The sequence below is a fragment of the Geotrypetes seraphini genome, chromosome 9, assembly GCF_902459505.1.
Source record: "Geotrypetes seraphini chromosome 9, aGeoSer1.1, whole genome shotgun sequence".
Classification (NCBI taxonomy): Eukaryota; Metazoa; Chordata; class Amphibia; order Gymnophiona; family Dermophiidae; genus Geotrypetes; species Geotrypetes seraphini.
In genome coordinates this window covers 64,070,422-64,091,236 of record NC_047092.1, presented here as the reverse complement: position 1 = coordinate 64,091,236, position 20,815 = coordinate 64,070,422, and the positions used below count along the sequence as shown (strand labels likewise).

The 20,815-nt window shown below is 48.4% G+C and overlaps 1 protein-coding gene across 3 annotated transcripts in view; it reads left to right on the top strand.

The window, feature by feature from the left end:
* The window catches only part of ADAMTS20 (ADAM metallopeptidase with thrombospondin type 1 motif 20), a 223,301-nt gene that overhangs the window by 33,754 nt on the left and 168,732 nt on the right, over positions 1–20,815 (top strand). For all 3 annotated transcript variants that reach the window (XR_004540714.1, XM_033959656.1, XM_033959655.1), the window contains exons 4-5: positions 6,356–6,621; positions 9,410–9,493. Coding sequence is in view for 2 of the 3 variants with exons in the window: in XM_033959656.1 (XP_033815547.1) it covers positions 6,356–6,621; positions 9,410–9,493 (350 nt within the window). In the remaining variant the exon portion in view is untranslated. The remainder of the gene's footprint in view (positions 1–6,355; positions 6,622–9,409; positions 9,494–20,815) is intronic.

Genomic DNA, 20,815 nt, shown 5'->3' with positions numbered 1-20,815 from the left:
ACAGTCTCCCGACACTGCTCTTCCCCCCCCCCCAGCAGCGGAAGAAATGCCCACTCCCTCCTGCCAAGCAATGCACCTCCCAACAACCCTGGCAGAGGGAGTGATGCCCATTCCCCCATGCTGCTTCACATAAACACCCGACATTGCTAACCCCCCTCCCTTGCAGTGGGAGAGATGTCCACTCCTTCTCGCCGCCATGGAACCTCCCCAATACCCCCCATGCCTCTGACATCCCTCCCCCCTTACCTTGTTAACGATGGCTGGCCGGAGGGATACTTTCTCTCTCTGGCCAGCAGGCCTGCCTCTTCAAAATGTCAGGCTTTTCCCTCCATGGAGGGAGTGTGTGGCGCAGTGGTTGGAGCTACATCCTCAGCACCCTGGGGTTGTGGGTTCAAACCCTGCGCTGCTCCTTGTGACCTGGGCAAGTCACTCAGTCCTCCATAGCCCTAGGTACGTTAGATAGATTGTGAGCCCACCGGGACAGATAGGGAAAATGCTTGAGTACCTGATTGTAAAACCGCTTAGATAACCTTGATAGGCGGTATATAAAAACCTAATAAACTTGAAACTTGAAACATGAAACATGGTGCATCCTGGGATGTGCCAGGGAGGATCCTAGGGCTCTGATTGGCCCAGGTTGTTCAAGGCCCCTTCTATGGGAGTGGTCTTAGACATCTTGGCCAATCAAAGCCTTAGGTCCCTCCCCGGATGCACCAGTGAGGGGAAGGCCCGCCATTTTAAACAGGTAGGCCTGTTGGCCAGAGGGAGTAGGCATCCCTTCAGCCAGCCATCATTAACAAGGAAAGGGGGAGGGGGCAGGGGGTCATTGGAGGCACAAGGGGGGGTTGCATGGCAGCAGGAGGGAATGGGCATCTCTCCCCTGCTGGGGGGGTAATTGCTTGGTGGTGGGAGGGAGTGGACATCTCTCCCATGGCCTGGAGGGTGTTGGGGGGGCATTGCTTGGTGGTGGGAGGGAGTGGGCATCTCTCCTGCTGGCGGGGTGGGGTGGGGGGTTAGTAGTGTTGAAAGGAAAAGTCCAAAGTCTGTTATTGAGAAAGATACAGGGGAAGCCACTGCTTGCCCTGAATTGGTAGCATGGAATGTTGCTACTCCTTGGGTTTTAGTCAGGTACCTAGTGACCTGGATTGGCCAACGTGAGAATGGGCTACTGGGCTTGATGGACCATTGGTCTGACCCAGTAAGGCTATTCTTATGTTCTTAAGTGATTATGCGACGCGACAGGAGAGAAGGGGCACCTCTCTGCTGATCTTCAATTTGGCGGGGTGTTTTGTAATTTTAATTTGCATGTGGGTGCGGGGGGTGAGTCTGAGCTGTCAAGCCTTAGAGAATCACTTGGCGATTATACAGAATCGCTTGGTGTGATCATTTTAATATTAATGACCTTGTTGTACTACATTTGTATGGCAGTATTGGAGACTGCTAGAAAACTCAGATAAGAACTTGGTAAGCCATTCTGATAATCCGCTGCTAAAATACATGCATGCTAAACTGGCTGGAACTGGTTTAGCGAACACGTTAAAGGCAGATTTTAGTTTTGAGGCTCTGCCCCTCAGTTTCTCTCTCTTTTACTCGTGTACTCTCCCCCTGCATTCACCCAATCTCTCTCTCTCTTTTTATATAGTATACCCCAGTCTTTATCCAGTTTCTCTCTAAATCTGCCATGTAGCCCCAACCTTCACTTATTTTTTTTTTTCTTTTTCTCTCTCATGTAACTCTCCCTCGCCCCCAACCTTCACATAATCTCTTTCTTGATGCTTGCAACCTATTCCCCTCACTTGCCTTACTTCAATTGCAGAAGAAACAGCACCATTCCTGCTTCCCCACTGCAAATCGGCTCTCTGTAAGCATGAGCTGCACAGTTCAGGAAGTTCAGATTAGTCTTGCATCTTTTCTGAAGCACCACAACCACAAAAGAAAATGCCATTTGGGGTATATCTAATTGCTGAGCTTCTATGGGCCAGTAAGCAGCACTCGGTGAGTAGGATTATGGCTCACAGGCTGTGTGTTGGACAAGCCTGCTCTAATGCATCAGTTCTCTGTTCCCCATCCTCTCATCCCTTTCATGATACAGTATCTTACTACAGCAGAAATGAGACACTGTTGAAAGGAAAAAAATCAAGTAGGAAATCATTTTTCTCTTGGAGCAAATTCTTATAATTAGCCTGAAAACTTGGAGTCTTCTCAGAGATTAAAGAGATTAAATTCTTATAATTAGCCTGAAAACTTGGAACTTAGTCTTCTCAGAGATTAAAATGCTACATTTGGCAGGATTCAATTTTAACCTAAGGGTCTCAAGCCAAAAACCCATCTTCTATAATACGCATTAAGGTTTTCTGTTGTTTGCAATTTGGCTGAAGCAACTATGGGCATAAAGCTGGATGCCATCAACAAACAGATGACAATCAAACCTATATTGATGAATGGCATTAACCAATGGTGTTATATAGACAAAATAACAATTGACTTAATGTGTTCTAATAAAAATAATAACTACTGTGCTACGCAGCTGAGACATACTTCCTGCTCTCACAAGGAGAAAAGATCAATAGTGACATGATGAAATTATATATAAAATTAGAAAAACATTTCCATCATAACTGTACAGGCCAAAGCTCGGCATCTACAGAATTTATCCCTGTGGGTTAGCCATGCCTCCCTTTGGCTTGGGCCCCCTCCAACCTGAAATGCACAGCGTTGAATAAATAGTGGGGATGCCAAAGCCCCACCAGCCAAAGAAATTCACTGCCGAGCTACTTCCCTCCTTGCAGTAGCCCAGAAATTGGCAGGGTGCTTCCAGTTGTTGATGCTGGGACTCCTCGGGCCCAAGATTTTTGCCAAAGATTACGGCAAAATTGTGTCTTACACTTAATGCACATTTTTTGTACTACAGCACAAGTTAACGAATAATGAGATGCAAAGCATGCCTCCAGTAAGAGCTGAGAGCAGACGAAACCTCAGCGATTAAGTGAACATTGCTTTGCTGGAAAATTTGGTACTTAAAGAGAAGAGAAGTTATGGGCATATTTTAATTTCATTCAAATGGAAGGATGAAAGGGTGCAGGGGAAGTAAGAGGTATTATACAGTGGTTGGATGAAAGATGATTAATATAAACTACCATTTTATTGGTAGCTTGTCAAAATTGAAAATAGAAAAAATAAAATTATGAAAAAAGTAGTATTTTTTTTCTCAGTCCTAGAACCAAAAAAGGTTAAGTATTTGCTTCCTTAAAGGGTTCAAAATCCTAGGTTTACAAAGTATTTTTTACTACCCACTCCAAGTAATTTATACTCAGTTATCTTAAATATGACAACAGGAGGGAAATTTGTCATCACGGGGTATTTTTATCAGCAAGTGATTACCCTTACAGATTAGTTAGTTTTTTACACTTCATTGCATAATGTTGTAACAGAGCTTGATATACCATATTTTCCAACATGTGGGTCAATGCGGTATACAATAAAAACATGTAAACGTACGTGTAAAACATACATAATGAAACTCCAATAAAATAAAAGGTAAAAGAACTTCACTCATTCAATCATAGAGCAATATTTGTGAGCCCCAAGAGAACCAGGCACTCATACTCTGTAATCTGGCAACGAATTCACCTCACCAAAAGCCGATCTAAAAAAGTATGCTTTAAGTAGAGCCTTAGATCTAGGAAAAGAGTGTTCGAAATGAATATTAGGTGGAAGGTCATTCCAAAGTTTTGGGGCAAGAAAGTAGATGGCAGAGGAACGAGTAGAATCTTAATTGACCTGCTTAAGATTAAGAAGAACTAATCTATTTGGGTGGGTGTGCATGGAATGACAGAAGCAACCAAGTAGATTTGCATGCAAATAACTCTCATGAATATTCATTGTGGATATTCTGAAAACCTGACCAGCTTGGGTTCCTCCAGGACCAGGTGTGAGAATCACTGGTATACATTATATTGGAGTTACCCTGCGTAATATGAGGGGAAATTTATAATGCTGCTGTGGTTGTATAGATAATGTGACCATACGTCCCATTTTTAGCTCGCCTGTCCCGTTGTCCCCACACACAGCTTCAGGATGCTGAAATGTCCCGTTTTCAGAAGGAGCGGGACAACTGAGCTAAAAATGGGCCGCCGCCTATTTCTCCAAGACACCACCGCACTAACAGATCATGTTCATGCAGCGACTGCACAAGCCTTCCCCCCCCAACATCAATTCTGACATTGGAGAGGAAGTTCCGGGCCAGCCAATCGCTGGGGGGGAAGGCTTGTGCAGTCGCTACACGAAGATGATCTGTTAGTGCGGTGGTGGTTGGAGAAATAGGCACGGCGACTTGAGGGGGGTGCTGGGAGAGAGAAAGAAAGACAGAAGGGGGGGGCAGGAGATAGAAAGACAGGGGATAGGGCGGGAGAGAAAGAGACAAAGAAAAAAGGGGGACAGAGAGAGAGAAAGACATAAAGAAAGAAAGGGGGGGCATGGAGAGAGAAAGACAAAGAAAGGGGGGGGAAGAGAAAGAAAGTTAGAAGGGGGGCCGGGAGAGGGAAAGACAGAAAGTGGGTGGGGCGGGAGAGAGAAAGAAAGACAAAGAAAGAAAGGGGAGCAGGGAGAGTGAAAGAAAGACGGAAAGAAAGGGGGACAGGGAGAGAGAGTGAGAGAAAGACAGAAAGAAAGAAAGGGGACAGGGAGAGAGAAAGAAAGAAAGAAAGAAAGAAAGGATGCACAGTCAGAAGGAAGTACAACCAGAGACTCATGAAATCACCAGACAACAAAGGTAGGAAAAGTGATTTTATTTTCAATCTAGTGATCAAAATGAGTCAGTTTTGAGAATTTATATCTGCTGTTTATATTTTGCATTTTATTTAATGGGTTCGGGGGGGGGGGTCGGGTCCCATCCCATCCCATCCCGAGGAAAAACAATTAATGGCCATGTTATGTATAGAATAAACAAGTAGCTTCTAAACCTCTTCTGATGAACCCTCAACCAGTCTTGCTTTCTGGATATCTGCAATCAATCCTCTATAATAAAACCCTAAGCGCGCATGCGCGCTTAGGATGGCGTGATCCCTGCCATCGTGGTCTCTGGGTCCTTGCTGAATTCCATTTTCGAACACGGAGGCAGGGAACACACCGGCATCTCCCCCCTCACACCCTCACTCACCAACCGCTGCCATCGCTGCTGCTCCTCTTCAAAGCAGCCTGCTGAGGTTCGCGGTCGGCTGTAGCGAATCGCGCAAGCCGCTCTGCACCTTGGTAGCACGTTCCCTCTGACGCACGGGATTGCATCAAGATGGAACTTGCTACCGACGTGCAGAGCGGCCTGCGAGGTTCGCTACAGCTGGCCGTGAACCTCAGCAGGCTGCTTTGAAGAGGAGGGCAGATGCGAACAATGAGGAAGCTGGATGCTGGACAGGGGGAGCAGGGAAGAGGTGCTGCTGGACGGGGGGGGGAGGTAACAGAAAGGGAGGCCTACTGCTAGACAGGGGGGGAGGTAAAAGGAAGGAGAAGGCCTACTGCTGGACAGGGGGAGCAGGGAAGAGGTGCTGCTGGACAGGGGGGAGGTAACAGGAAGGAAGGGGTGCTGCTGGATAGGGGGGAGCAGGGAAGAGGTGCTGCTGGACAGGGGGGAGGTAACAGGAAGGGAGGCCTACTGCTGGACAGGGGGAGCAAAGAAGAGGTTCTGGACAGGGGGGGAGGTAACAGAAAGGGTGGCCTACTGCTGGACAGGGGAGCAAGGAAGAGGTGCTGCTGGACAGGGGGGAGGTAACAGAAAGGGAGGCCTACTGCTGGACAGGGGGAGAGGTAACAGGAAGGGAGGCCTACTGCTGGACAGGGGGAGCAAGGAAGAGGTGCTGCTAGACAGGGGGGGAGGTACAAGGAAGGGAGAAGGCCTACTGCTGGACAGGGGGAGCAGGGAAGAGGTGCTGCTGGACAGGAAGGAGGTAAAACGAAGGGAGAAGGGCTGCTGCTGGACAGGGGGAGCAGGCAAGGGGTGGTGGTGGACAGCCGAGGAAAGAGAGAGACAGAAAGAAAGAAAGACAGACAGACAGAAAGCGGCCAAGGAGAGAGAGAGAGAGAAAGACAGACACACACATCTATTATAGCACCCGTTAATGTAACAGGCTTAAAGACTAGTATACAAATTAATGATTTGCAATTCTGGCAACACATGCAGATCTGTCTCATGCATATTCATTGTAGATATCCTGGAAACTTGATTGGCTGTGGATTTCCCAAGACAAGTTAGAGAATCCTTGTTATAAGAAGTTTTATGGGAGTCTACTCAGTCAGTAAATTTTTCTTTTAGAACCTGTGCAGATGCAGGCATTAATTCTCTGATATTTTTTTTTCCTTACAGAAAAATGGAGCATGAAGAAAATTGTTTTATCACTTAAAAACTCCAGTAGCATAAATGAAGATCTTGGTGCTTTACACAATGCCGTACTTCAACAGCATCCTTCCAAAAAACAGTCTTTTGATGAAAAGAATAGCTATATGCACTCCCGGAGAAAACGGTTTCTGTCATATCCAAGATACGTGGAGGTCATGGTTACAGCTGATGCAAAAATGGTTCACCACTATGGCCAAAACTTAGAGCACTATGTTTTAACACTTATGTCAATAGTAAGTTAATCTAAATCATAGTCTAATGCAGTCGTGCCCAAAAGGTTGATTGTGATCGACCAGTAGATCACAAGGGCAACGCGAGTTGATCGCGGACTCGTGTTACCTTTGTGTTCTCCCTGCTTCCCCAACGCTGCAACGGCAGGCGCGTGCAGCCACTGCACAAGCGCCAGGCCCACAAGCCTTCCCCCCTGAAGGCCAATTCTGATGTCGGAAAGGAGGTTCCGGGCCCTGGCCCAGAACTTCCTCTCCGACATCAGAATTGACATCGGGGGATGGGTGGGGGTGGAGGGGAGGAGGCTTGTGGGCCCGGCGCTAGTGCAGTGGCTGCACGTGCCTAGGTTTTGCGGCGTCAGGGAAGCTGGGAGAAATTGGCGGAGGTGGCTTGGGGGGCAGGGAGAGATAAAGAAAGACAGAAAGAAAGAAAGAAAGAAAGGGGGTGGGCAGGGAGAGAGAAAGAAAGACAGAAAGAAAGGGAGGCAGGAAGAGAAAGAAAGACAGAAATAATGAAAGGGGGCAAGGAGAGAGAAAGAAAGGGGAGGGGGCAGGGAGAGATGAAGAAAAAGTTTGGGGAATGGAATGTGTTGGGTGGCAGGGGGCAGCAGAGAAAAAGGAAGAAAAAGTTGGATTCATGGAGGGACAGAGAGAGATGTTGGTTGGGGAATGGAATGAAGCTTGGAGGAGAGGAAACATGCAGGAGACAGAAGGGAAGAAATATTTGATGCATAGTCAGAAGGAAGTGCAACCAGAGACTCATGAAATCACCAGACAACAAAGGTAGGAAAAATGATTTTATTTTCAGTTTAGTGATCGAAATGTGTCTGTTTTGAGAATTTATATCTGCTGTCTATATTTTACACTATGGCCCCCTTTTACTAAACCGCAATAGCGTTTTTTGACACAGGGAGTCTATGAGCGTGGGGAGCATTGTGGGGCATTCAGCGCAGCTCCCTGCGCTAAAAAATGCATATTTTAAAGTCATCTGCCTTGACCTCTTTGAAAAAAACCCTCAAATATAAATTATAATTAACATTTTCTCTGTGTACAGTGTGCTTTGTGGGGGTTTTTTTTTTTTTTAATTATTGTTGGTCTAATGGATTGCCAGCCTACCAGTAAATCAGTTTTCCAGCATAACCAATTTAGAGAGGAAGTTTTTTTTCAGTGTTACAGTTAAGACATGTTATTTTACCATTAACCCCAGTTACTAGTGACTAGGTCTCATTGCATAAAATGAGACTTGCGCTAAAATAGCATTTTAATACATCATGTTGATAACTATGCTGTTTAGTTTTTAAATAATGATAATATGATTTAAGATTTGGCCTTAAAACAGCAATATTAGATTCTTCAAAATATCAATCTGCTTGATATCTGAGTCTTATTCATTGGTATCTTTTGTATTTGTTTTTGTATATTTCATTTGTTTATTTCATTTTCTACATTTGTGGATTTGGTTTTTTGAATAATAGGGGTCCATTTTTTTATAACCATGTTCTCTGATTTTAAAATTCCTCTTCCATGACTTACTTGACCCTTCTTTTCATGCTGTTATATACAGTCTTGGTTCGTGAATGGCAGATTTGCAAATTCGCGGTCTGCTCCGACCGCCTCTTCCAGTAGTAAAGTTGGGCTACACCAATCAGGAGCTGCGTGTCAAAGCAGCTCCTGATTGGTATAGCCCAACTTTAGTACAGGAAGAGGTGGTCAGAGCAGACCGCAAGTGATTTCCTTCACTCGCCAGCGCTTCAGCTGCCCTCTCTTGCCTCTCCAGCTGCCCTCTCCTGCCTCCCCAGGTGAAAAAATGTATTTGCGGTTTTTTGATATTCATGGGGGTTTCTGGAACGGAACTCCCGCGAATATCAGGGGAGTACTGTACTAGCATTCTTCAAGGCTTGAGGGTCAGTGGTTGTGCCCATTCATACTCTGATTCTTCCCTCTCTCCTTAAAGAAAGACATGGAGATGAATTTCCCGTGGTTATCTGCGGTGACGGGAACAGTGATTAATTTTGTCACCTTGTCATTCTCTGTTTTCATTGTGCCATTTACACTCAGTCAATTTGCTGCAATTTATACACCAATTATTGGCATAGTGCCAATTATCGGCACTGTTTAGGCCAATTAATCATTTAAGTTTGGGACACATATCGGCTACATGCATCAATGTGCGCGCACAACCTTAGTTGCCATATACAGAATCTGGGGGTATATGGATAATACCATTGAAAATGCAGATATGGACGCAGTGAGCGACACGTATCCAGGCAGGAGTTGTTCCTACCCAGATAAGTCTCAGGTCAGCACCTTAGTATACTTTGGAGGAAAGGTGAGAGAGGGGAGATATGGTAGAGATGCTTAAATACCTACATAATGTAAATGCACATGAGTTGAGTCTCTTTCATTTGAAAGGAAACTCTGCAATGAGAGGGCATAGGACAAAGTTAAGAGGTGATAGGCTCCGGAGTAACCTAAGGAAATACTTTTTTTACAGAAAGGGTGGTAGATGCATGGAACAGTCTCCCAGAAGAGGTGGTGGAGACAAGAGACTGTGTCTGAATTCAAAAGAGCCTGGGATAGGCACGTAGGATCTCTCGAAGAGAGAAAGAGATAATGGTTACTGCGGATGGGCAGACTAGATGGGCCATTTGGCCTTTATCTGCCATCATGTTTCTATGTTTCTAACTGTTTAAACATGGAGCATAAAGGTTTCCATCTCAAGTTGTTTCTTTTCTCCTATAGGAAGATATTTTAAATATATACACAAACCTAATCTTAATGTTTTTTTCTCCAGGTTGCAGCAATTTATAAAGATCCCAGCATTGGAAATCTCATTAACATCATGATTGTAAAACTTATTGCAGTTCACAATGAACAGGTACAAAATGTCCTTATGTGTCATTATGAATTTATTTGGAGCAAACTATGGGAGCATTTTGATTTGGGTAAGAGCTGCTGGTCCTAGAAGCACTTCAATCTGTTCCATTCTAACAAATGCAAGAAAAAGCTGCTAGATGCTGAGGGAGGTGAATCTTTTATTTTTTCTCCCCAAAGAGAAACCTCCCTCTTTTACTAAGCCATGGTAGAGGTTTCTACTGCTGGAGCACTATGAGCTCTGACGCTCATAAGAATTCTGTGAGCATTAGAGCAATGCTGGAGCATTTAGCGTTCTGAGCTGCGGTAGAAACCTCTACCACAGCTTAGTAAAAGGGGGGGGTATATTTGTCGCCCCAAAAATTGGTGCTGAATAAAAAGCTATTCTATAAGCTACAATTAAAGTTAGGCACAGTTTATAGAATAGCGCTTATGCTTGGGAATCGCAGCTAAATTTAGACGTGGTCATTGGCATCAATAAAAATGTGGTAGAAATGCCTGTGCCAAAATTTAGCTGTGGCTGCCCTTACCCCCAAATTCTATAAAGCCTGCCTAAAGTTAGGTGCCTACATTGGGACACCTACCAATGTAGGTACCTAACTTGGGCGTCCTTTTATCATGCTGGCACTGATTAAGCTTAGTAAACAATTAAAGCCCCCTTTTATGAAGCCGTGCTAGGATTTTTATTGCCGGCTGCTGCGGTAAAAGCTCCGACGCTCAGGGGATTTCTGTGAGCATCTTTTACAGCAGTGCCTGGTGATAAAAAAACCCTAACGTGACTTGATAAAAGAGGGCCTTAATTGTGTACTAAGCTTATTATCCCAGGACAAGCAGGCAGCATATTCTTAACACATGGGTGACGTCACCGACGGAGCCCTCGGTACGGACCTTTTAACTAGAAGTTTCTAGTTGGCCGCACCGCGCGTGCGCGAGTGCCTTCCCGCCCGACGGAGGAGTGCGTGGTCCCCAGTTTTCTTCGTTTCCGCGGAGCGAAGAAGACGCGTGTATTTTTTCAACGGCCGTTGAAATCACTTTTTGCCTTCCCGCTCGCGCTTTTGTTATATTTTTTTCTTCCTCTACCTCCGGGTTTCCTTTTTCTTTCAATTACAAAAAAAAAAAAAAAAAAAAACTTTGATTTTTATTGTTTCTTTCGTTTTTGCCCCGGCGGGGCCTGTTGCCATTATACAGGCCTCGGACTTCGATTTTGCGGAGGCTATCTTCCCCTTCATGCCCCCGCAGGTCGGTTTTAAGAAGTGCCAGCGGTGTGCACGCCCGATCTCCGTTTCTGACCCACACAATTGGTGTTTGCAGTGCCTGGGTCCGGAGCATCGGGCAGATTCCTGCACCCGCTGTGCCACTTTACAAAAACGTACTCTTAAAAACCGAAGAATCCAGCAAACCCTGCTCTTCGGCTCCGAGTCGGCGATGGATTCATCACCCTCAGCGGCGGTACCGCAGAAATCGGCACCGTCCAGCTCGACACCGACCGATCCCGCATCGGCGCCACTGGCGCCAGGTAAGCCGGCTAAGAAGCCCTCCTCTTCCCTCGAGCGCCCTCCAGCTACGGTGACGACACCGTCCATACCGGCATCGCACCGGTCCCGTAAACGCTCCGCCCCGATAACGGTGAGTGCCTCGTCATCGGCCTCCTCATCGCCGGGGCGTGGAGCGGCATCCAAGGAACCGAAGAAAAAGAAAGCGGTTCCGATGCCACCCCTGGATGACCGTATCTCGGCCATCCTACAAACTCAGCTTCAGGAGCAGTTGAAGAAACAGCTTGAACAACTGCTACCCTCTATCCTGGCACCGCTCCTTCCGGTACCAGACCGGCCCGAGCCCCGCACCGAGCCCCCGGTGTCCACTCCTTCGGTACCGGTAAACACCTCGATGCCGATCCTTTCGGCACAACAACTTCCTGATGATCCTGTGGTTCATTCTCGAACCACAGTGGATCCTGCTCGGCACCAGGCGGTACGGCACTCTTCTCGGGACCGAGAACGACGCCGATCGTCCTCCCCTGGTGCCGTTTCGGTGCGCTCTGGTAAATCTTTGTCCAAAACTCACCACACCGCACCCTCCACCCCGGTGTCCCGACACGCACCAGAGGTCAGGGATCCGGATTTATGGGAGGAGACTCCTCTCGGTACCGAGGAGGATCCCTCCTCATCTGATGAGGAACCATCGGCGCCTGATGCCTCCTCTAAACCTGAGCAGTCCTCTTTTTCTAAATTTCTGAGGGAAATGTCTGCTGCTCTGTCACTTCCCCTTGAATCTGACTCCAAAAAGTCCCAAGCCTTTTTAGAAGCCTTAGACTTTGAGCAACCTCCTAAAGAGTTCCTCAAACTTCCCGTACATGACATCTTACGGGAGACATTCTACAAAAATTTGGAAAATCCCCTCACGGTACCGGGAGCTCCCCGTAAACTGGACAACCTTTACCGTGTCATCCCTATTCCAGGATTCGACAAATCTCAATTGCCCCATGAGTCCCTTCTGGTGGAATCCACCTTAAAAAAGACTCAGGGCTCCAGTGTCTATGCCTCTACCCCTCCTGGCAGAGAAGGTAAGACCATGGACAAGTTTGGCAAGAGGCTTTACCAAAATGCCATGCTTGCCAACAGGGCAAACAACTATTCCTTCCATTTTTCCTTTTATCTCAAACACTTGGTCCAACAGCTGTCTGCCCTCCAGAAGTACCTTCCTGAGCGCAAGGTCCCGCTATTCCAGCAGCACATATCTGGCCTTCTCCAAATGCGCAAGTATATGGTCCGCTCGATCTACGACTCCTTCGAGCTCACCTCTCGGGCCTCTGCCATGGCTGTAGCCATGCGTCGCTTGGCCTGGCTCAGAGTCTCCGACCTGGACATCAACCACCAGGACCGCCTGGCCAACGCCCCCTGTCTCGGGGATGAGCTTTTTGGAGAGTCACTGGATTCCACCACCCAGAAACTCTCCGCCCATGAGACTAGGTGGGACACCCTAATCAAGCCGAAAAAGAAGGCTCCGCCTGCTCGACCCTATCGGCCTCAATCATCCTACCAGCGGAGGTTCTCAGCCAGGCCACTCAATCCGCCTCCCCAACAATCTCGGCGACCCCGTCAACAGCAGCACCATGCCCAGGCTCGGTCTCAGGCCACCCAACCCTCCAAGCCTCCTCAGCCTGCTAAACAATCTCAGCCCTTTTGACTCTTCTCTCCAGGGCATAGCCAGTCATCCACCCTCGCTGCCTCTTCCACAGCCTATCGGGGGTCGTCTCACCATTTTCTCAAGCCGTTGGGAAGTCATCACGTCGGACCAGTGGGTCCTCAACATCATCCGCCACGGCTACTCTCTCAACTTCCAGACTCTGCCTCCGGACAACCTTCCCGTAGAGTCTGCTTCAAACTCATCTCAAACCCCCCTCCTCCTGAGGGAGGTTCAATCCCTCCTCCTTCTCAATGCCATCGAAGAAGTACCTCCAGATCAAAGGGGGCAGGGATTCTACTCCCGCTACTTCCTGGTACCCAAAAAGACGGGAGACCTCCGTCCCATTCTCGATCTCAGGGACCTCAACAAGTGTCTGGTCAAGGAGAAGTTCAGAATGCTCTCCCTTGCCACGCTCTATCCTCTTCTTTCTCAACACGACTGGCTATGTTCCCTGGACCTCAAAGAGGCCTACACTCACATCTCCATCAATCAACATTCTCGCCGCTACCTGCGATTCCAGGTACTGCACCACCACTATCAGTACAAGGTGCTACCGTTCGGCCTCGCCTCCTCACCCAGGGTCTTCACCAAGTGCCTTATAGTGGTAGCGGCCTTCCTCAGGTCTCACAACCTCCAGGTGTTCCCCTATTTGGACGATTGGTTGGTGAAAGCACCTACGTCTCCACTTGCGCTACAGGCTACTCATCACACCATCTCTCTCCTCCACCTCCTGGGGTTCGAGATCAACTACCCCAAGTCGCATCTGCTTCCCACCCAGCGACTTCAATTCATTGGAGCAGTTCTGGACACCACGCTAATGAGGGCTTTTCTCCCCTCCGATCGCAAGCAGACCCTGCTCCATCTCTGCCGTCAGGTACTCTTGCATCCCTCCATTCCTGCTCGACAGATGATGGTCCTCCTGGGTCACATGGCCTCGACAGTGCATGTCCTTCCTCTGGCTCGTCTCCACCTTCGTACACCTCAGTGGACGCTCGCCAACCAGTGGTCACAGACTACGGATCTTCTTTCTCATCCCATCTCTGTGACATCATCTCTTCAGCAATCTCTCCAATGGTGGTTGAACTCCTCAAATCTTTCCAGGGGTCTACTTTTCCATCTGCCCCCCCACTCTATGATCATCACCACAGATGCGTCCCCCTACGCGTGGGGAGCTCACCTGGGAGATCTACGCACCCAGGGACTTTGGACCCCACAGGAGCGTCGTCATCACATCAATTTCCTGGAACTCAGAGCCATATTCTACGCCCTCAAGGCTTTCCAGCATCTTCTCTGTCCTCAAGTCCTCCTCCTGTGCACAGACAATCAAGTCGCCATGTACTACATAAACAAGCAGGGCGGCACCGGATCTCGCCCCCTTTGTCTGGAGGCTCTGCGCATCTGGACCTGGGCCACGGACCGCAATCTCTTTCTCAGGGCGGTCTATATCCAGGGCGAACAGAACTCTCTGGCCGACAATCTCAGCCGCATCCTTCAACCTCACGAGTGGACGTTGGACCCTCCGACTCTACTCTCCATCTTTGCTCGATGGGGCACTCCGCAGGTGGACCTCTTTGCAGCACCTCACAACCATCAGCTGCCCCAATTCTGTTCCAGACTCTTCTCTCCTCACCGTCTGGCCCCGGATGCATTCCTGCTCGACTGGAGGGATCGGTTCCTCTATGCCTTCCCTCCACTTCCTTTGATGTTGCGGACCTTGTCCAAACTCCGCAAGGACAATGCCACCATGATCCTCATCGCCCCTCGGTGGCCTCGTCAACACTGGTTCTCCCTTCTGCTTCAACTCAGCTCCAGGGAGCCCATTCCTCTTCCTGTGTTTCCTACTCTACTTACACAGCAGAATCAGTCTCTACTACATCCCAACCTGTCTTCCCTCCACCTGACAGCTTGGTTTCTCTCGGGCTGACCTCTCCGGAGAATCTATCTCAACCGGTCCGCCTCATTTTGGACGCCTCCAGGAAACCGGCCACTCTTCAATGTTACCATCAGAAGTGGACCAGATTCTCCTCGTGGTGTCTCCGGCATCATCAAGAACCCACCTCTTTGGCGGTGGAAACTGTCTTGGACTATTTGCTCTCGCTGTCCAACGCTGGCCTCAAAACCACTTCCATCAGAGTCCACCTCAGTGCCATCACTGCGTTTCACGAGCCTATTCTCGGAAAACCCCTCACGGCTCATCCTCTGGTTTCAAGATTTATGAGAGGGCTCTTCAACATCAAACCGCCTCTCAAGCCTCCTCCCGTCGTCTGGGACCTGAATGTGGTTCTCTCTGCCCTTATGAAACCTCCGTTTGAGCCTCTTGCCACAACTTCATTCAGGCTTCTTACCTGGAAGGTGCTTTTCCTAATTGCCATCACCTCTGCCAGGAGGGTTAGCGAACTGCATGCACTGGTTGCCGACCCACCGTTCACTGTTTTTCACCATGACAAGGTTGTTCTGCGTACCCACCCTAAATTCCTTCCCAAGGTGGTCTCAGCTTTTCACCTCAACCAGTCCATTGTGCTTCCCGTCTTCTTCCCTAAGCCTCACTCACATCCTGGAGAACAGGCGTTGCACACGCTGGATTGTAAGCGTGCCCTTGCTTACTACCTTGATCGTACCAGAGCTCACCGAACATCCCCTCAGCTCTTTTTGTCTTTCGATCCCAACCGTTTGGGCCGTCCTGTCTCCAAACGGACACTTTCAAATTGGCTTGCTGCCTGTATTGCCTTCTGTTATGCTCGGGCCGGTCTCTCACTGGAAGGATCTGTCACGGCCCACAGAGTCCGAGCTATGGCTGCTTCTGTGGCTTTCCTCCGTTCCACGCCCATCGAGGAAATCTGCAAGGCGGCCACTTGGTCCTCAGTTCACACGTTCACTACTCACTACTGTCTGGATGCATTCTCCAGACGGGATGGACACTTCGGCCAATCTGTGTTACAAAATTTATTTTCCTAATGGCCAACCATCCCTCCTCCCTCTTTGTTAGCTTGGAGGTCACCCATGTGTTAAGAATATGCTGCCTGCTTGTCCTGGGATAAAGCACAGTTACTTACCGTAACAGGTGTTATCCAGGGACAGCAGGCAGATATTCTTAAGTCCCACCCACCTCCCCGGGTTGGCTTCTTAGCTGGCTTATCCTAACTGGGGACCACGCACTCCTCCGTCGGGCGGGAAGGCACTCGCGCACGCGCGGTGCGGCCAACTAGAAACTTCTAGTTAAAAGGTCCGTACCGAGGGCTCCGTCGGTGACGTCACCCATGTGTTAAGAATATCTGCCTGCTGTCCCTGGATAACACCTGTTACGGTAAGTAACTGTGCTATCAGTGCCAGCTTGATAAAAGGGGGCTTAAGTTAGGCACCTACATTGGTAAGTGCCCCAATGTAGGCAATTAACACTTCATTTATTTGTACAAGCATTTTATTATTTATTTATTTATTTATTTTAGTATTTATGTTCCACTTATAGCCTAAGGTCCAGATAGTGATTCAATCATTGTTGGCCGATTTTTAAACAGCGATTGATTCACTATCTTTATGCATCAAATGATTTGCATGCAAACTCCCGATTCAGTCGCTCAATGAGCGATTGAGTCGGGGCAGAGCCCTGACTGTAGTGACAGGAGAAGCAGCCTCCTGTCAGTGCTGCCAGGGCTCCTGCTGGGTTTTTTCCCCCCACTTTTTTTTTTTAATCGGGCAAAGTCCCCCCTCCCTCCCCAAACCAAAAAATATCTCGCCGCCGTCGCTGCTTCAAAATTATGGCAGGAGGGATTCCCACTTCCTTCTACCATTACGCCGACAACCCCCCCCCCGAAAACCCCACAAACAAACAGTAGGAAACAAACAGCAGGAGGGATGCCGACTACCTCCTGACACCAGATGCCTCCCTTCCTGTTCCCATTCCCCTCCCCCCCTCCCAGTACCTGTAAGGGAGCAGGAGGGGTGCTCAGTCCCTCCTGCTCCTATGTCTCCAGCGATGCACAGGGAGAGGCCAAAGGCCCTGATTGGCTCAGTAGCCTTGGGAGGGGTCTGAGGCAGCTGAGCCAATCAGTGACTTCCTTAGTGAGTAGCCTAAAGAAGTCCCTGATTTGCCATGATGCACTGGGGTGGGACCTAAGGCCCAGATGCGTCGCTGGAGGCATAGGAGCAAGAGGGACTGAGCATCCCTTACAGGTATGGGGAGGGGAACAGGAACGGGGAGGAGGGGTCTGGTGGCAGGAGGAAGTTGACATCCCTCCTGCTGTTTCTTTTTATTTTTTGGGGGGGAGGTAGGTCAACCCGAAGGCAGGAGGGAGTAGGAATCCCTCCTGCCATAATTTTGAAGCAGCAGTGGGCAATGGTGGGGGGGGGGGGCATTTTTTTGGGATTCGATGGGGACGGGGATACTTTGTCATGGGTGGGGTGCTTTTTTTTTTTCTTTTTAATCGGGCTGATATTTTGCGTGTCTGCAGCAGGTCTGCATCAGTCGGGTTAGACAATAACATAGAAACATAGAAATAGAAACATAGAAACATAGAAAGATGACGGCAGAAAAGGGCCACAGCCCATCAAGTCTGCCCACTCTATTGACCCACCCCATTAAGTCTGAATGCTAATGACCTAGTTCCTTTACTCGACCCTCGTAGGGATCCCACGTGGATATCCCATTTATTCTTGAAGTCGAGCACGCTGGTGGCCTTGATCACCTGCACCGGAAGTCTGTTCCAGTGATCTACCACCCTTTCTGTGAAGAAATACTTCCTGGTGTCACCACTAAATTTTCCTCCTCTGAGTTTGAGTGGGTGCCCCCTTGTGACCGAGGGTCCCTTGGGAAAGAATATATCGTTTTCCACCTCGACACGACCCGTGACGTACTTAAATGTCTCAATCATGTCACCCCTTTCCCTGCGCTCCTCTAGGGTATAGAGCTGCAGTTTGCCCAGTCTTTCTTCGTATGAGAGACCCTTGAGCCCCGAGACCATCCTAGTGGCCATCCTCTGGACCGACTCAGCTCGAAGCACATCTTTCCGGTAATGTGGCCTCCAGAATTGCACACAGTATTCCAGATGGGGTCTCACCATGGTTCTATAGAGTGGCATAATGACTTCAGGTTTACGGCTGACGAAGCTTCTATTGATACATCCCATCATTTGCCTTGCCTTTGATGAGGCCTTCTCTACTTGTTTGGCAGCCTTCATGTCTGCACTGATGATTACCCCCAAGTCTCGTTCCTCTGAAGTCCTAGCTAGCGTTTCTCCATTCAAGGAGTATGTTCTGCATGGATTTCCTCTGCCGAGATGCATGACCTTACATTTTTTAGCGTTGAAGCCTAGCTGCCATGTCAAGGACCAGTTTTCTAACGTGATCAGATCTTGTGTCATACTATCCTGGAGGTTACTTTCACTTACTATGTTACACAGTTTGGCATCGTCGGCGAACAGTGCTACTTTACCCTGAAGCCCCCGGGTCAGGTCCCCTATGAATATGTTGAAAAGGGATGGTCCCAGGACTGAGCCCTGCGGCACTCCACTAGTCACCTCCGATGTCTCAGAGAGGGTGCCGTTGACCACCACCCTCTGAAGTCTTCCACTCAGCCAATCCCTGACCCATGCAGTTAGTTTCTCACCCAAACCCATCGATTTCATCTTGTTTAATAGTCTACGGTGTGGGACACTGTCGAAAGCTTTACTGAAATCCAAGTACACTATGTCCAGAGACTCTCCCAGGTCTAGCTTTCCTGTCACCCAATCGAAGAAGCTTATAAGATTGGATTGGCATGACCTGCCTCTGGTGAATCCATGTTGACAGGGATCCCTTAGATTCCCTTCATCCATTATCGTGTCTAATTTACCTTTAAGTAGAGTTTCCATGAGTTTACACACTATTGATGTGAGACTCACTGGTCTGTAATTCGCAGCCTCTGCTCTGCAACCCTTTTTGTGCAGAGGAACGACATTAGCTGTTTTCCAGTCCAGGGGGACTCTCCCCGTACTTAGGGAGAGATTGAAGAGCATGGCTAACGGTTCCGCCAGAACATCGCACAGCTCTCTGAGCACTCTTGGGTGCAAATTGTCCGGTCCCATGGCTTTGTTCACCTTGAGTCTTGAAAGTTCTCTGTAAACATCAGCTGGTGTGAACTCAAAATTCAGAAATGGGTCTTCCTTGCTTTCCTTTGCTTCCAGCTGTGGCCCTTGCCCTTGCGCCTCGCAGGTAAAGACTGAACAGAAGTAATCGTTCAGTAGTTTGGCTTTTTCAGAATCTGTTTCCACATAATTCCCGTCTGGCGTTCTAAGGCGTACTATCCCGTCTGCGTTCTTTTTCCTGTCGCTAATGTACCTGAAGAAGGTTTTGTCCCCTTTTTTAATGTTCTTCGCTAGTGTTTCTTCCATTCGAAGTTTGGCCTCCCTGACTGCTGTTTTGACCGCTGCAGACTTTGTCCTGTATTCAATGTTTGCTTCTTTTTCCCCCGTGCGTTTGTACAAGAGAAACGCTCTTTTCTTATCCTTGACGAGGTACGAGACCTCATCAGTGAACCATTGGGGTTTCTTTTTTCTTTGTTGTTTAGTTACTGATTTTATGTAGCGGATAGTTGCCTCATGAAGGGTTGATTTCAAGGTTGACCACATAACCTCCACATTATCCGTCACTTCTTGAACCTGAAGCGTCTGATGGACGAAGTCTCCCATGCGTGTGAAGTCAGTGCCCCGGAAATTGAGTACCCTTGTTTTTGTTTGTGTTCTAGGGAAGCCTTTCCTAAGGTTGAACCATACCATGTTATGGTCACTGGTGGCTAGCGGTTCTCCCACCGAGATCTCTGAGACGCTTTCCCCGTTCGTAAGTACCAGGTCCAGGATGGCCTGGGACCTAGTGGGCTCTAATACCAATTGTTTGAGCCGTACTCCCTTCATGGACGTTAATATCCTCCTGCTATCATAAGTAGTCGCTGAGAGTGTGTTCCAATCTACATCAGGCATGTTAAAGTCTCCCAACAGAACAACGTCTCCCCGTAAGGTGATATTCTCAATGTCTTCAATTAATTCAATGTCCTTGTGCTCCGATTGTCTTGGAGGTCTGTACACCACACCAAGATACAGGCATTTTTCTCCGCCTCTGGCCAGGTTTACCCAGATGGATTCCCCAGTATACTTGATATCCGTGATTCTGGTTGTTTTGATGTTTTCTTTGATGTAAAGTGCTACCCCTCCTCCTAACTTACCCTCTCTGTCTTGGCGAAGCAGGTTGTATCCTGGTATAGTTATATCCCACCCATGAGAGTCTGTGAACCATGTTTCTGAAATTGCTACTACGTCTAGGTCTGCATTAACTATTTCTGTTTCCAGTTCTAGAAATTTATTCCCTAGGCTGTGTGCGTTAACATACATAGCTCTCCACTCTTTTTGTTTACTAAGCTCATGCAGAGAGCCACCTATTTGAGTTAAAGTGTCTCCTAGCAATTCTTTGCAGTAAGGGTACTTACCTTAGACTTAGAAGCGGAGTTTTGGTTCGCCACATCAGGATTGTTACTTACTGCTCTGGTGTAAAAGTGGGTACCCACCCCCGACTTACCTAGTTTAAAGCCTTTCGAAGTAGGTGGGCTAGTCGGTGTCCGAAGACGTTCTTACCTCTGTTGGTCAGGTGGGCCCACGGCCCATCTAGTCTGCCCACCTTAATGTCCCTCCCCTACCTTTGCCCTGTGAATAGATCCCATGTGCCGATCACATTTGGCCTTAAAATCAGGCACGCTGCTGGCCTCAATCACCTGTAGTGGAAGACTATTCCAGCGATCAACCACTCTTTCAGTGAAAAAGAATTTCCTGGTGTCACCTCATAGTTTCCCGCCCCTGATTTTCGACGGATGCCCTCTTGTTGTCGTGGGACCCTTGAAAAAGAAGATATCTTCCTCCGCCTCGATGCGGCCCGTAAGATACTTGAACGTCTCGATCATGTCTCCCCTCTCTCTGCACTCCTCGAGCGAGTATAGCTGTAATTTGTCAAGCCGTTTTTCGTACGGAAGATCCTTGAGTCCTGAGACTATCCGGGTGGCCATTCTTTGCACCGACTCCAGTCTCAGCACATCCTTGCGATAATGCGGCCTCCAGAATTGCACACAGTATTCCAGGTGGGGCCTCACCATGGATCTATACAATGGCATAATGACTTCCGC